This window comes from Pteropus alecto, unplaced genomic scaffold, assembly GCF_000325575.1.
Source record: "Pteropus alecto unplaced genomic scaffold, ASM32557v1 scaffold156, whole genome shotgun sequence".
NCBI classification, from domain to species: Eukaryota; Metazoa; Chordata; class Mammalia; order Chiroptera; family Pteropodidae; genus Pteropus; species Pteropus alecto.
The window spans coordinates 4,604,525-4,619,500 of NW_006437746.1; the positions used below are offsets into that span (position 1 = coordinate 4,604,525).

The 14,976-nt window shown below is 62.2% G+C and overlaps 1 protein-coding gene across 8 annotated transcripts in view; it reads right to left on the reverse strand.

The window, feature by feature from the left end:
• ALS2CL (ALS2 C-terminal like) overlaps positions 1–14,976 on the reverse strand; it is a 21,707-nt gene extending 6,731 nt beyond the window's left edge. For 2 of the 8 annotated variants that reach the window (XR_003047176.1, XM_006914866.2), the window contains exons 1-18: positions 14,925–14,976; positions 12,236–12,310; positions 11,521–11,649; positions 11,149–11,274; positions 10,190–10,388; positions 9,734–9,799; positions 9,109–9,274; positions 8,594–8,725; positions 7,796–7,915; positions 6,289–6,347; positions 6,085–6,151; positions 5,419–5,615; positions 4,325–4,390; positions 3,755–3,853; positions 3,491–3,652; positions 2,758–2,869; positions 1,581–1,658; positions 636–766 (exon numbers count right to left, since the gene is read on the reverse strand). Coding sequence is in view for 7 of the 8 variants with exons in the window: in XM_006914866.2 (XP_006914928.1) it covers positions 636–766; positions 1,581–1,658; positions 2,758–2,869; positions 3,491–3,652; positions 3,755–3,853; positions 4,325–4,390; positions 5,419–5,615; positions 6,085–6,151; positions 6,289–6,347; positions 7,796–7,915; positions 8,594–8,725; positions 9,109–9,274; positions 9,734–9,799; positions 10,190–10,388; positions 11,149–11,251 (1,757 nt within the window). In the remaining variant the exon portion in view is untranslated. The other 6 variants (XM_015591753.2, XM_015591749.2, XM_025048949.1 and 3 more) reach the window with 6 other exon arrangements.

Consider the following 14,976-nt stretch of genomic DNA (forward strand, 5'->3'; position numbering starts at 1 on the left):
AGGTCGTGCCCCTGAGGTTTGCTATCCATGCTCAGCTCCTACCGTCAGAGAGAAGCACACAGGGACAATGGGTCAAGAAGTCAACTGTATCCACTCCCCACATCTAAAATGCTGGCTGACACCCCGTTGGAACCACCACACACTTAGATGCCCCCGTCAGTGCAAAACCACGTCTTCCTCTTCCACTTAGTAAGTTTCCTTCTTCACCTTGGCTACCGGGGAACTCATGCTAGGACAATGGTCAATCATAACTATTAGGAGGCCTATCTGCACCTCCCTTTCTTTTAAGTTCAACTCACACTTTTATTTTCTATTTTATTCTGGTTTGTTTATTTTATAAGCTGTCTTTTACCCTTCCTGTTAAAAAAGCAGGGTCTAAACAAAGCCTACATGTAATGTTTTTCTACAGTTTTGTGGCACGTGGAGTTATCAACACACAGCCCTTGATTCCAAGAGTGTCTGACTTGGGGGCTGTGTGCCCCGGGCTCCTTGAACTCTCCCAAGAGCTAAGAGGTACAGAGAAGCCCCTCTGATAAGACCTGAGACCCTGGAAGCACAGACACACACAGACCACCTCCCACCGCCACGGCCCCAGATGGGCTCCGGAAGGCCGGGCCACACGGTCAGGCTCTTACCTCTTGCAGGTACTGCTCGGGTCAGGCGGGAGGGCAGCTGTGTCCAGCACGCCCTGAGTGTGCAGGCCTCTCCCCACCCCATTGCCAAAGATGCCCTCCAGGGTGAAGCCGTTGGGGAAGGTGACTTTGCCCTGGGAGCCAGGAGAGAGAGGCAGGGATGTCTGTGTACTGTCTGTCTGTCCAGCAGCCCTTGCATCCAATCATGACAGGCCTCGTGTGGTCCATTCCAGGTCATAGAGGCTAGGGGCTGGTGGGTGGCCTTCCCACCATCCATTCGATCCTCCCCAGCCTGAGGGACTCATAACCCTCCACCCCTGCAGGAGCCCCCCCACCAAGAGCTGGAGACAGAGAGAGAGAGAAGGGACTCGCAGCTCAGAGCGGGGAGAACCACCACTCTGGGGCCGGGGTGGGCAAGTCCAGAGGTCAGCAGAGGCCTGGGGAGGGCATGGGGCACCGCTGGCCCTCGGGAGGGGCAATCCTTTGCTGCATGGGGCTGTCCCATTCCTGGCGCTCCTGGTCCACCCACCAGATGCTACGGTGGCCTCCAAGTCATTACAAAACCAAAACAGCACCCACATTTCCAAAAGCCCAGCAAGGACACCACTGCCTTCTGCTGGGTCAGCTCGGGCAGGAAAGACCGTCACTCCGGCGGCACCTGCCCGAGGCACTGATGGTGGCCCTGGAGGGGGCAGACACTCCGGAAGGCCCCCAGCACCCGCCACACCCATCGCAAGCACGCCCCTCCCCTCTCGACTCCCACCAGGATCAATCACACCCCCACCGCAGGGAAGGGTCCCTGTGCCCACCCCTGGCTGCGTGGAGATGGGGAGGTCCTCCCCTCCCTTCTGCGCCCACTGCCCACACCCTCAGCCTGGGCCCTGGGAGGCGGGTGCAGGCTCCAGCCCTGGCCTCGGCAGAGAGTGGAGCAGGCTCTGTGTCCCTCACCTTCCCCACGAGGGCCAGGTCCCTGGTGAAGGTGCCCTCGTACAAGGAGTCATCTTCAGAGAGGAGGATCCCTGGGCCCTAGGGAAGGGTGCCAGGGACAGGAGGAAAAGACGGGGTGGGGAGGAAATGGTAGGAAAGGAGGGAGTAGGCATTAATTCACAGGGAGCAGGGTCCTGAGTCCCGTCGCACCTCCCAGGACTGTGGCTGGGATGCCAGCCCGGCCCGCTGCGCACCGAGCGTGAGCCCCAGGGACCTCATCCCCGAGTCACCCTGGGGCCTGGCTCCTCCTCCCCAGGGACCTCTCTCAGGAAGCCTCTTGGGGGACCCTCCCTTCGCTCCGATGGCTCTGGAAGTTCTGCACGTGTCCTGAACCATCTCCCCCTCCCTGTCGCTGACCCCGGGGCTGACCCCGGGGCTGGGGACTGGAGAACCGATCAGGCACTCTTGCTGCACTGGCTGCCAGGAAGCTCAGAGCCAAACAGGATACAATTTCAGTTCCACTTATTTCTGAATCTAGTTTATTGCTCATTCCTGTCTTTTCTTCCTCCTTTGACCTTTTCCACAACAAAGCATAGCATAAATAAACAAACCAACCAGAATAACAACAACAGCCATGAGGCTAGAGCCCTACTATGCGCCAAGCCCCTGGTAGGGTAGGGTGAGGCAGGAGGCGACTGCTGGGTGCCCGGGCTCAGGAGACCTGGGTTTGAGTCTCAACACTGCCACTCATTAGAACGTGACACTGGGCAAGTTACCTGACCTCTCTGAGCCGCGCATTTCTCATTCATACAGTAGGGACAATGACATGACCCGCAGGGCTACTGGGAGGATCCCACAAGATCATGCGTCCAGGGCTAGGCACCCAGAGGTCCGTAACCGCAGCTGCAGAGGCTGCTGGCAGCACCCTCACCACGCACTCCACTCCTGCTAGTTCACTAGTCTTTATGATAAGTAGTTAATCTGAGTTGCTGAGGGGGAACTTGGCCAAGGCCAGAATAGGTGGGTGGCAGAACTGAATCTCTGCCCAGGTGTGGCTGCCTCCAGCACTTAGGAACTCAGCTTCCCACCCACCCACCCCTGACCAGAGCAGGGGGCCCTCCAGAGCCGGGGGGCTCCAGAATGCAACCCCGGTACAAGGAGATGGCAGCTCAGGACACACGCAGGTCACCCCACTCACCACCATCTTGTCCGCCTGGAAGGTCCCCTGGTAGCAGACTCCTGCCTGGGTGACCATGACCCCTGGGCCATGGCGCTGGTCGGCCTGCCACATGCCAATGTAGCGCTCACCCCTGGGAGAGGAGGGGGGTGGCCAGAGTTGGATCGGAACTGTTCTCATGAGCCTGTGTGTTTTGCTGGCATGGCAGGGGGTGGCAGGTAAGACATGACAACTCAGACATGAAGCAGATGAGGTCGGGTGCCCCAAGAGTGTGGGAGATGGAGGGAGACGACCTGGGTAAGGGCACCCTGGCAGTCTTCCTGGGGGAGGTGGCAGAAAGGGCAGATGGAGCGGGGTGCCATTCACGAGTGCGCAAAGCCATGGAGGTCGGCGTGTGTGACAGGTATGTGAGGGTGTTCAGTGGTCAGAAGGCTGGAGGGGTGGCCCGGGCGTCACGGCAGGGGTGAGGTCAGAGGAACAGGCTGGGCTCCAGCGCTTCGTCTGACAGCCCAGAGGGCCTCAGATGGCCCCACGGGGGAGTCAGGACCTCCTCCCAGAAAGCAGGAGGAGGCACCAGAATGGGGAGGCCCCTGCGGTCATGGAGGCCAGCCCCCTCGTCCTGAGCCTAGTGACAACCGCAGGGGTGAGGGGCAGTGAGGGACTTCAGAGAGAATCTGCGGGACAGACAGAGCACACTCACTGACACGGGGCACACACTGCGAGGCGGTCCTGGGGGTGGCCGGGGAGCACTCACCTCTCGCCGTCCTCCCCGATGCCGTAGCCGCTTCGCTGGCCCCTCTCCCAGTGGCCCGTGTACTTGCAGTGCTGAGGGGCCTGCGGGGTGCTCTCGAGGACCCCAAACCCATGCCGCAGGCCCGCCTGGAAGTAGCCTTTGTACACCTCGTCATTGCCGTACCTGGACAGGGTGACCGGCGGCTGGCCCTGCCTCCCAGAGCTTGGCCAAGGGGACGTGCCCTGCCCACGAGCCCATCCCACCATCAGGCCAAGGGTCACTTACTCACAGATGCCGTAGCCACACATGCTGCCTTCCTGCCAGTGGCACTTGTAACAGTCAAACTTGTCCTCGGAGGCCTGGGGCACCAGGCGGATGCCAAAGCTGTCAGCGGGGGTGGGCGGGGAGGGACATCAGCGCCAGCACAGCTGCCCGGACCCCGGACCGGCCGCCGTACCCCCTCCATGCCACCAGGGGCGTCTCTGCCTCCAGGGGCCTTCCCAGACGAGGGGGGACTCTCAGACGCCGGACCCCATCTTCTTTCCAGGCCCCTCCATCCTGCCCCCACGCCTCCTGGGAGCGCCTTCTGGCTCTGGACCACGCCCTCCACGGCCCGCCCCTGCTCGGGCCCTGGGTAAGGGCACCCTGGCAGTCTTCCTGGAGGAGGCGGCCCCCTGGCAGTCTTCCTGGGGGAGGCGGCCCCCTTTTGTACAATGAGGGGAGCTGGACCAGGTGGCCTCTAAAGTTCCTATTCAAGGTTTGGGAATTTAGGATGAGGCCAGCCCAGCGACCTTGACAGGGACGAAAACCACTCTCCCCGCCGCCCAGACATTCCCACGTTAGCCTCAGCCTCACCCGTGCTCCAGGCCCTGGCAGAAATTCCCCACATGATTCCGCCCGTCTGGCCACCTCAGGGTCCCCCTGGAACACAATCAAGGTCCACGGGCATCAGGCACACCAGACCCATCCCTCCACATGCACATGACCCCCAGCCTCAGACTCTCTCTCCCAGTGGCCTGAGTCCCCTCGGACTGGCCTCTCTGCCCCGCCCAGCCCTGTCCTCTGAGCTCAATGACCCCAGCACTCCCAGCCCTGTTGAGTGTGCCCCGCAGCCTCGAGGGGCACACTCAACTACACCCGGGAGGGAGAATTCTGGAAACATCCAGGTTCCCTTTTCCCTTTGACCTATAGGAAACTCAGAGCCAAATGCTAGTCAGTGGGGTTTCTACCATCCTCCTCTGCTCGTCTGACACGCATCGTTTTTTCGATCTTTTAGTTCCTAAGCTTTGTCCAGCCCTCTCTGGAAGTATCGGGGTATCAGAACTAGCAGACGCGCTCAGGAGTGTGACCTCAGCGAGTCCCTTCTGCCTTCTGGGCCCCAATTTCCCCGGCTGTAGCACAGGGTGGGGCTTCTTCAAAAGCCGACCTGCCCGTGGCGTCAGGTGGGCCTGCCACTGTGGCCAGGCTCCCTCCCCCTACGACCGGCCCAAGGCCTGGGGCGAGTCATGCCAGTCTCGGGCCTCAGCTTCTGCACCTATAAAACAGGTGACCCCACTGCCCCAGAGCATTCGTGTGAGGACTGACGAAGACAGGACGTCTGCAAACCGTGTCCGCCACAGCTACACAATGCCACGCAGACACGAGGATTATGTCGCCACCTCCTGAGAAAGGGTGACCACAGGCCCTGCAGGCCAGCACCCCTCTCCCCCGCACTGCCCCCGACGTCTGCCCACACCCCCGCATCACCATCACCAAGACTTTATTTGCCACAGACCTACTATGGCCAGGTCCTGTCCAAGAGGACTCAAGAGAGACTCTGGGGGACAAACAGAATGGACCGACTGACCACAGGAAGTAACCGCCTTTGGCTCGTGCCCCATGGGGGTCCTGTCTGCCCCCTCAGACTCCCAGGGGGAGCCCCGCCTTGCCAGATCCAGAGCCCCACTCACTTGCCATGGGGCCTGCCCTGGCACCATTCACCCTCGTAGGTGGCCTGACAGAGCCGGCCCTCGGCCAGGAAGGTATATGCCATGGAGCGGCAGGTGGGGGGCTGGGAGGGCTCCGGGCCCGCCCCCAGCACCGGGAAGTCCTTGTTCCCACGCAGGGCCTGGCACACGGCCTGGGTAACCTTCCACTTCCAGACCGCCTGGGAGGAACAGGGAAATCACAAGACAGGTCATTGCTGCCGGAGGCGGCCCCCCTAGGAAGCTTTCTGGGTGGCTCCAGTATGACAGTCTCTACACCCCCGCCCCTACCCTGCTCTGTCACGTGGAGAAATCTCTAGCTGCTCCCTACTGCTCCCTGGGGCCCTCCATCCTGACCTGAGGCCCTCGTCTGCAGTTTCAGGGCCTGCCCAGAGGGGAGAGGCAAAACCACCGGGCAGTGAGCAACACAGGCCCCAATGCTGTCTTCACAGAGAAAAATACCTACTCTCCATGGCATTCTGATGCCTGACCCCAGGCTGACCCCTGACACACTCTGACCAAGACGCCAGAGGCCTGACACACTCATGGAGCCTCCGGGGTTATGTACTTGTGCCCTTCCCTTCCCTTCGGTCACCTTCTCTCACTCCTCTGCACCCCCTTCCCCCCGATTCATAGTTCACCCACACTCACCTGGCCCTGTGGGTCCTTGAAGCAAAAAGAAAACTCTTCCTCGGGCGTGAAGAGGTGAAACGTGCACCTAGACAGGTGGAGGAGACAAGCAGGCCTCAGCCATGTCCAGGAGGGTGTTGGGGAGGGCCCAAGTCAGAGCCCTGGGGTGCAGGTTTCATGGGGTACAGGAGGAAGGCTGGGTTGTCACTGGAGGAGGCTGCTCACCCGTCCTGCTCAGGATCCACCCATACCAGCTTCAGATCAAAGGTGTGAACACTGTGGCCCTGGAAGATAAGGCACAGGTGTCATCCAGAGCCCAGAGCAGACACTCACTTACTCTTCTGGCCCAGCCTTGCCCCGAGCACCAGCCTGCACATGACACCCCTGCTGTCCCCAGGCTGCTCAGTCCAGCATGCCCAGCGCTGAATCCCTCAGCACCCCCGCCTGCTCCCCATCTCCAGGCAGGTCCTCTAGCTCCCTTCCCACTCAAGGGCCTGGCCAGGAACCTGGGATCAGCTCCCCCGGCCCCCAATCCTGCTCCATCACAGCCAGTAGAATGGTCTTCTGGAAATGCAGCTCAGACCCCATCAGCCCCTGCGAGAAGCTTGTCTAAGGCTCCTGCTGCCTGGGGGGTGGAGACTCCACTGCTGGGCCCACCACCTGAGACCACGCAGACCGCTCCCAGCTCACGTGTCCCCACCCGTCACCCCCTCCACACCACAGCGCCACGGCCACTCCACACTCGCACCTTCTCGAGCTTGCCCCGAATCTCGAGAAGGTGTGAGCTGATGTGCCTTCTACCCGAAATACCACCCCTGCTCTGACAGCCAGACTGAACGTCCTTTCCTCTGGGAGATTTTGTGGAGTGACCTCCCACCTGGCCCGGGAGGGCTGGTCACTGCCCCACTGCCACAGGAGCGGGCGCCAGGCCCCGGGCTGCAGGGAGGAGGAGTGTGCCTGACCCAGACCACAGAGAAGAGGACGGACAAAGGTGCAGAGTCAGGAAAGGGCTCGGCGCCTTTAAGGGGTAGCATCTCTCCGGTGCCCCTGGAGCAGAGTGTGAAGTCCCGAGTGGATGGGAGCTCAAACTGATCGGAACAAACGCCAGAACTAGGCTCAGGGGACACAAGTTTGGGGGGGTGCAAGCGACACCCCAGCCCGGCCTCAGCCTCCCTGCTTCCAGGGGAGCTCCAGACTGACACTGCGGGGGACAGAGAAGACAGTGCTGTGGCTGTCACCGGGCCATGCGACAATCCCAAACCCAGGCCTGGCTCCCTTCTGATTTGTGTGTGCCGAGAGCCACCTCTGCTGCTCGGCACTCTTCTCTAGAAGCTGGCAGGTGCCCTGAATGCTCATGCAGCCCTCCTCAGCCGCCGAGGGCCACCCACAACCTCTCCAATCTGAGGACTCAGAGTGTCCAGCTTCCGCTGAAGGACGAACTCACTCACAATTATCCCGTTTTCCGAATGAAGAACACGAGGTGAAGGCGTGAGCCGGGAGGCCGGCCGGGAAGGGCTGAGGCTGGGACCCACCTGGAGCAGCCCTTCCCTGCCGCCCCTGCTCCTGCAGAACCACGACGCCGGCCACCCGCCCCGGCCCCCCGCCTTTCTACCCCTTCACTCCCACCAGCCCCAGTGCTTGCTCCCACCTGTCTGCTTCTTCCCTGCTCCTTTTTCAACCACCCCCTGACCCCTGCGGTGGCCCCCAGACCTCCGGTCAGCCCCATTCTAACCTGCAAAAGGACAAGGACATCATCGAAGAGCAGCACACGCTCTGCCCGCAGCGGGGTGACCGTCACGGGTATGTCCTGGCTGTCTTGCAAGAGTCGGCGAGTGGGGGTGCAGAGTGCGTCCTGGCGAGACGATGGGGGAGGCACAGGGCTCAGGCACCCCTGTCCTGGCTGCTCCACTGCCTGCCTCCGCCCCGGATGCCCACTGATCCGAGCATCTCCTGGAGACCCCCAGGTCAGTGATGGACATTGATGGACAGTGATGGGGATCCGAGGTCTGGAGGGTCATTCCCAGCCACTCGCAGCAGGGCAGCACGACTTCTCTGGAAGCATCACTGTGTCCTGCCCATCCCACCTCAAGCCACAGCCCCAGCCAAGCTCCCACCAGCTCTCGTCCAGGGTTCTGCAGTGCCCGCCTCTCTCTGGCAATTCTTGTCCTCCTGACCTGTTCTGATTCTCTACCCTGGGTTCCAAGCCTGTCACACGCTCTCAGGGAACAGGGGACTGTCCCCTCTGCAGGGGCAGTATGTGCCACAGTGGGCAGGGACGTGGGATGCAGTTGTTTGGTGACATCCCGAGAGAGGGTCAGTTCTGCAGATCGCTCCTCCCCAGAGCCAGCTCATGGCCTGTCCCACGAGGTGCTCAGCAAATGGGTGAGGATGGCTGGACAAAGGAGCCTCACAGCCACCTGGTTCAGCCACCCCCCCTGCTTCCGGGTGGGGAAACTGAGGCACGGAGAGTACACCAAGCAGCTCTAGTGACCCAGCAGCCCCCTGACAGCCCCTCAGGCCTCGAACTCACCCTTTGCCGGCTGCTCAGGGCGTGCCAGAGGGCCTGCGTGGCCACAGCCTGGTCCAGCTCCTGCCTCATGAAGGACTGCAGGTCCCCGAAGAGGGCGGCTGCGTGCACCACCAGCTCCCGAGTGGGGTGATGCTGCGGGGCACAGAGCAGCCAGGGCGGGAGCCTCATCAGAACTCCCCGCAGCCTGCAGGGCTGCCTGGCCCCGGCCTGGGTCTCAGCTGAAGTTTTCCCTTCCTCCCTGCCAGCTCCGCCTCCGGGGAGCGGCCAGCATGAAGGTGCTTCTCGGGGAGTCAGGACCATCCCGTGACTCCCCCAGCTGGGCCTGTGTCCTCACACCCCTATATGATTCCACGTCTGCTCTCTGGGTCTCTGCCGGCTCCGTCGGGGCAGGGCCAAGTACCTCAGACACTCCAGGGCAAAAATATGCCCCTTCGAACCCCCCAGAACAGGGCCGTGTCCCCCAAGCCTGGCCCAGTCCTTCTCAAACCAGGGCTCCTGAGCCACGGCCCACCTACCTCCCCGATGCTGTCCCCAAGGCTCAGCAGGAGGAGCACGTACTGCTGCACGTGATGGGTGAGCGGCTGGCGCAGGGCCTGGACCAGCGCGGTGCCCACCGAGCCCTCGGAGCTCACGCCCCACAGCAGCTGCCGCAGCGCCTTCCGCTGGCCCCGCCAGTACTCGCTGGGTGGAGGGAAGGCCACGTGTCACCTTCGCTCTCCCCTCCTCCAACCTCACACCCACCACCATCGCCCCACCCCCCGGCCCTGGCCGATGCCCCAGGTCCAAGCACCGGTCCCAGGCCCCAGGCCGCTCCCCCAGCGGGTAAATGCAGAGTCTGAGTGCCCCTCTTGGAGATTCAGCAGCAGTACCTGGTGTTTCAAGGGATCGGTGGCCACAACCGTCCACGCTGAGTGGGAGTGTCCCCTTTCCCACCCTAGGGTCACCCTGCCTAGTGGATACTTGGAGTCTGCTCACTAGGCTTCCCTCCCTCTCTTCCAGTGAAGACCAGCGAGGAGTTGTCAGAGCCAGGAGTGCTCGGGATGAGTCACGGGCCGTGACACTCACTGCTCTGGGACGGGCTTCCCCAGCCCTCCCTCGCAGACCCCGCCGCCCGGAGGCCCGCCGCAGGCCCATGCTCACCTCCTCTTCTTTGCCGTCTTCTGAAAGGCCTGCACCGCCACGCAGCTCGTGTAGGACTTGATGTACCTGCAGGCAGCACAGGGACACCCTGTAGGCCCAGCCCCCTACTCCAGACCCGAGCCCCTGCCCTTCCGGGGTCCCCAGATCCCACTCACTGAGTGGCTGCAGCCCTGAGGGCCTAGGCAGTAGCCTGGCTCTAGGCTTTGGTGACCTCAACCCCTGACTGACCCGATGAGACAATTCTGGCTCACAAATTCTTCCCTGGGAGGCCCCAAGTCTCAGGCCTGGGGTGTCTGAGCCCACACCAGGCTAATGCCCAAGGCCTCTGAGGCTGACCCTAGGGGAGCCCCACCCCAGGCTCAACCCAAACCTCTGCCCAAGACCTGACCCGGGTGAGCCCTGGTGCCTGGGGAACCCTGACGCCAGGCCGAGCCCCAGGCCCCCTCACTGTCTTACTCCAAGTAGACCTGCAGGACGCCCTCGGCACCGCGCAGCAGCAGCAGAGACTCTAGGCCGACAGTGTCCGGGTGGCGCAGCCTCTCGCGCAGTGAATGCAGGCTTTCCTCCGTCACCTCCCAGAGCTGCTGGGAGCACCTGTGCAGCTGCTGCAGGAGCTGCAGACACTCTCTGCCCCGGGGGTCCGACGGCTCTGGGGCTGGAGCAGGAAGCACAACCATACCGTGAGGGGCACACAGGGACCCTGATGGTCACCTAGGCGCCAGCAGCACCCCACAGCCCTGGAGCTGCTGCCAGGGCCCTACATCCCTGGGGTCCTTGGGCCAAGACTGGGAGCTGATGTGCCCCCTTGAGCTCAGCAGGGGATGGGCAGGCAGAGTGGTGAGCAGCACCCCGAGGCGTGAACATGGGCACATATCCACCTCCTCCTTAAACAGGGACAGCACCGATGACCTAGGGGCACCAAGTATACTAATGCCCCCTGAGTCTTGGCTTCCTCAGACCCAGAATGTGGGACCCAGAGGGTCCTGCAGTCTCCACCATTCACGGATGCATGGCCAGAGCCCGCAAGAGGAAGGCACCTGCTCCAGGTCACTTTGCAAGTGAGACCCAAGATGGAAGTAACACCCAGGCATCCTGCCTTCTGGTGGTGCCCTGGGGAAGCTCAAGATGAGAATTCAGCCAGAGAATCCTGCCTGAGCCCTGGGAGAAGTAGAAGCTCATCTTTATGCACAGCCAGGTCTGGGCTAGGACAGGGTTCGTGGCCTGGCTGCTCAGGGTCCCTCTGAGAAAGGAGCGGTCAGCATCAGGAGGCCAGGACCCCAGATGCCGACACCAAGTGTCAGCGCTTACATTTGAGGGTAAGAAAGCTGTAGCTCAGATTGCCCAACAAGGTAAAACTCCTGTCCCTGGACAGCTCCTTTGTCCCCCATCCTTCCCAGTGGAGAACCGAGGCTCACCAGCTGCGAGCAGGGGCTGGAGGACGAGGCTGTTGATTCGGGCGAGGGTGGCCGAGAAGACCTCCTCCAGCCGAAGCAGGGCCGACTCCTCAGGGCTGCACATGGCCAGTGTGCCAGCCGGAGGGCCTGTGAACAGGGCACAGATTAGAGTGAGACAAAGCTGGGGGACCAGGGTCAGTGCCCGAAGCAAGGTCCATGACTCCCACACACATCAGAATTGAGCGAGGAGCCCAGGTCGCCTCAAAGGGAAGTTCCCAGACACTGGCCACTGACCCCTGCCCCACTCCCCGCCTGGGCCCAGCTGAAGCTGAGGGGAGCCTGAAGGAGCGGGAGACAGGGCTCGGAACTGCCAAGAGAAGCATCCCTTTTTACCCCAAAAGGCAGAGAGTCCTCAGGCCCAGTTCTGGTCCACTGTCGACTCCTGGGCTCATAGAGCCGCCATGGCTCCCAAGGGCTCAGAGTGACATCTCGTGGTGCGCCAGCCCCCTCTCCGCTGGGTCTCTGGAAACAAGGACATGCCGTCAGGGGAGCCCAGCCGTTCTCAAGGCCAAGGCTCAGGATTCTGTCACCCAGTAGGGCTGGGGGACTGAGGGAGTTTCAGCAGAAGCCACAAAGGCTGGGCAAGAAACAAAAAGGCAGAGAGAAGGCCTGCAGGCAAGGGCAGAGGCTCGCAGTCGGGAGGGCCCAGGCTCTGCTAAGGGGTCGACAGAGGAGCCATGGAGGACCTCAGAGCAAGGGAGCGGTGTCAGTCAGACTTGGGGAGATGGACTTGCGACAGCTACAGAGGAGATGGGGCCAAGTAGTAAAAGGGTGAGGTCAGTGTGAGTGGGACCCTCCATGCACCCTCCCGCCAGGCCGACCCTGCTGGATGGGTCTTGTTCGAGAAGTGGGGCCGTAGGGGTGGGCAGGTGGGCTTGGCTTTTGGAATTCCTTGTAGGGACCCTCCAAGCAGGCAGCGATCACCTGAGAAGGTGGCCTCCTGCCTGGAGGGAGGAGCAGCAAGGACCTGGGCTCAAACCCACCCCACAGCCAGGCTGCAGCCTCCAAGCGGTCACAGCCCTCTGCCGCTAGACCGTGGCGCCCTCACCTGACAAAGAAGGTCATCTGCCCAGACTCTGCCTCTCCCTGGCGATGATACTCCGAGGCTCTCAAGTTAGCTGACCTGGGTGAGGTGGGAGACATATCGAGGCAGCCAGTGACGGGCAGGCGACAGAGGCAGACCCAAGAGGAAAGGGGTGTCATCCCTCCCCACCCTGGGAGCCTACGACTCCCAGGGCACTGGCTCTGGGGCCGAGTGGAGCAGATGCCTCAGAACTCTGGCCAAGGGCCCAGGGCCAGGCATTCCGCCCCACCTTTCCTGCTGCTGCTGCTTCAGGAGGGCGAGGCCTTGGGAGGGAGCGGCAGGAAGGGGAAGAGGCTGGACTGCAGCTGCAGCCGTCTCCCCATGACTGGCCTGCAGTAGCCCCAGCCCCTGGGGGAAGGAGGCAGGTTGTTCCAGGTCAGCCCAGGCAGACCAGGAGAGCGCGGCCAGGGGTCGGGGGTACAGCAAGTGTGGCCTGGCGCACCCGACCCTCACCCATATCTCCAGAAACTGACAGAATGGAAAGGCCCTTTAAGGTAAGCTTTCCATCCTCAGCGGGCAGGCAGTTGGGGTCTGAGCTGAGAGGTGAAGGCTATGGCTAAAGGCAAAGCAGGGAGGGTGTGGCCAGGATGGGAGGTACAGGCCAGGAACCAGTTTGGAGTAAGCCAGGGACCCACAGTAAATAACACTGCTGGGAGGCCTTGAGCACCAGTACCCCTCACACTCATGGGGCCAAGCGGCCCCGCCCACATCAACACCACACACAGGGCACAGAGCTCTCTGCCCCTCTCCCCCATGGGGTGGCAGTGCTCCCCTACCCTGGAGCTTGGCCCCCCTATGCAGCCGTTCCGCCCTCACCGTGCCCCAGCTTATCTACAGCCCTGCTCCCCTCTGGGTCTCAATCACCTCCTCTATGAAATGGGGGTCCGACTAGCTCGGAACTTTTCAAACATTTCCGTCCTCCCTAAAAAGGATAAATCGGTGGAGAGGAGCGGCTCTGGGTTCGGGGACCTGGTGCCCAGCCTCTCTCACCTCTCAGCAGCCTGGGGCCCCGCAGGGCGTCTTACATACCTGGCTTGCAGATACTACTCCAGGGCCCTTCCAGGTCTGTGGCCCCCCAAAAAATCTCTTACCCTGGGAAACTGAGTCATGCTGTCTACAGGAAAGGCCAGAAGGTAAGCACGGCTGGTGGGGCGGTGGGTGTCGGGAGGCTGCAGTTAAGGCGGGGGATGGAGGGGGCCTGGTCTGGTGGCCCCAGGATAGGGAGTTTTGGGCTTCATCCTGGAGGTGATGAGGAGGCTGTGAGGGCAGGGGTGCGGCCAGCTGTGAGTATACGTGAGTGTGTGTTCGCAGAGGAAGAAGAGGAAGAGGAGGTGCTGAACCTTAATATGAGAGGGACCCAGTAGGAGTCCTCTCCTCTCTAACCTGGTCTCACCCGACTCGCCTCTCTCCGGTCAAGGGCATGGCCTCTTCACCCACTCTCTCTATCCAGTTCTAAGGTTCCCCAGTGGCAGGCTGCACATGCTGTATGTATGGGGGTCCTGAGGCCCAGGAAGGCCCAGGAGAGCCCAGAGACAGAACCTGCAGAGCATGTACAGGAATCAGACCCGGGTCTCGGACTCCCAGTCCCACCAGGCTCACCTGAGCTAGGTGATTTGGAGAAGCTAGGTGACTCACCTGAGGGCACACAGCAAGCTACTGGCAGGGCCCAGCCTCCTACCTCCTCAGGCAGCCTTAAGGTTCACCATGGGGTGGAGTGAGCCCAGAATTGGCCAGTCTTGGCGTGCCCAGGTGAGTCAGCTGCCTGTCCCTGTGTCGGTCTAACCAGCGGCCAGACCTGCTCCCTCCTCTGGGTTCCTGGCCTCTGTCCACACTGGGTCCGTCTCCAGCAGGGTCACTACTAAGGCCTCCCCTGCCTCCTCCAAGACCTGGCCCCTCCGGCCCCTCAGCCACACCCTGTTATGGCACCCATTCTGGTATTTCCTGGCCTGGACATGCAAGGAAGTTCTACTTGCTGTGGAGAATTTTTCTGGGTGGCTCTGCAGTCCCCTCGATCAAGCAGCAAGCCCAGTGGTAGATAGAGAGAGGGGCTGCCCAAGGGAGGGGCGTGGAACTGTCACAGCTGACTCCTCAGTCTCCACCTGGGCCTGTCCCCCAGCACTCCTCCTCCGCCCCTCCATGGCTCCGAGCTTCTTGTCCCTAGAGGCTCCCCCTGACCTCTCTAGACGCATACCTCACAACTTCCTTCCTTCTCCCAGCCCAGACACACGTAATCACTGGAGTTTCCCAAACATGGGCTCCTTTTCCAGCCAATAGGCACTTGCCCATGCCGTTCTCACTGCAAGCGTCACCTCCTCCGGGCAGTCTCTCGGGCTGAGTAAGGCCCCACGGCCCTCGCACCGCGGCTCACGCCAAGTCCCAGCGCACTGCGTGCCTGTCGCGCCCGACCCCGGGCGGGGGGCTGTTCCTGAGGCGCCCCTAAACCCGAGCCAGACGGGTGCCCACAGGGCAGGGAGGATGAAGCTGAACCCCGCCGGGACAAACTCGGACGGCCCAGGTGTGAGTGCCGCCAGGAGCCATAGACGGACGGCGATGCGCGGGCCAGAGGGGGCGCGGAGGCGAAAGCCCGGCCAGCGGCGGGGAGAGCGCAGAGGAGGAGCCGGCGCCAAGACGCGCAGCCCCACCCCGCCCTTACCTGTGCGGTGGGGCGCCGGACGCCAGGAGAGCCCTGCGGGGGTGCGCTCGCC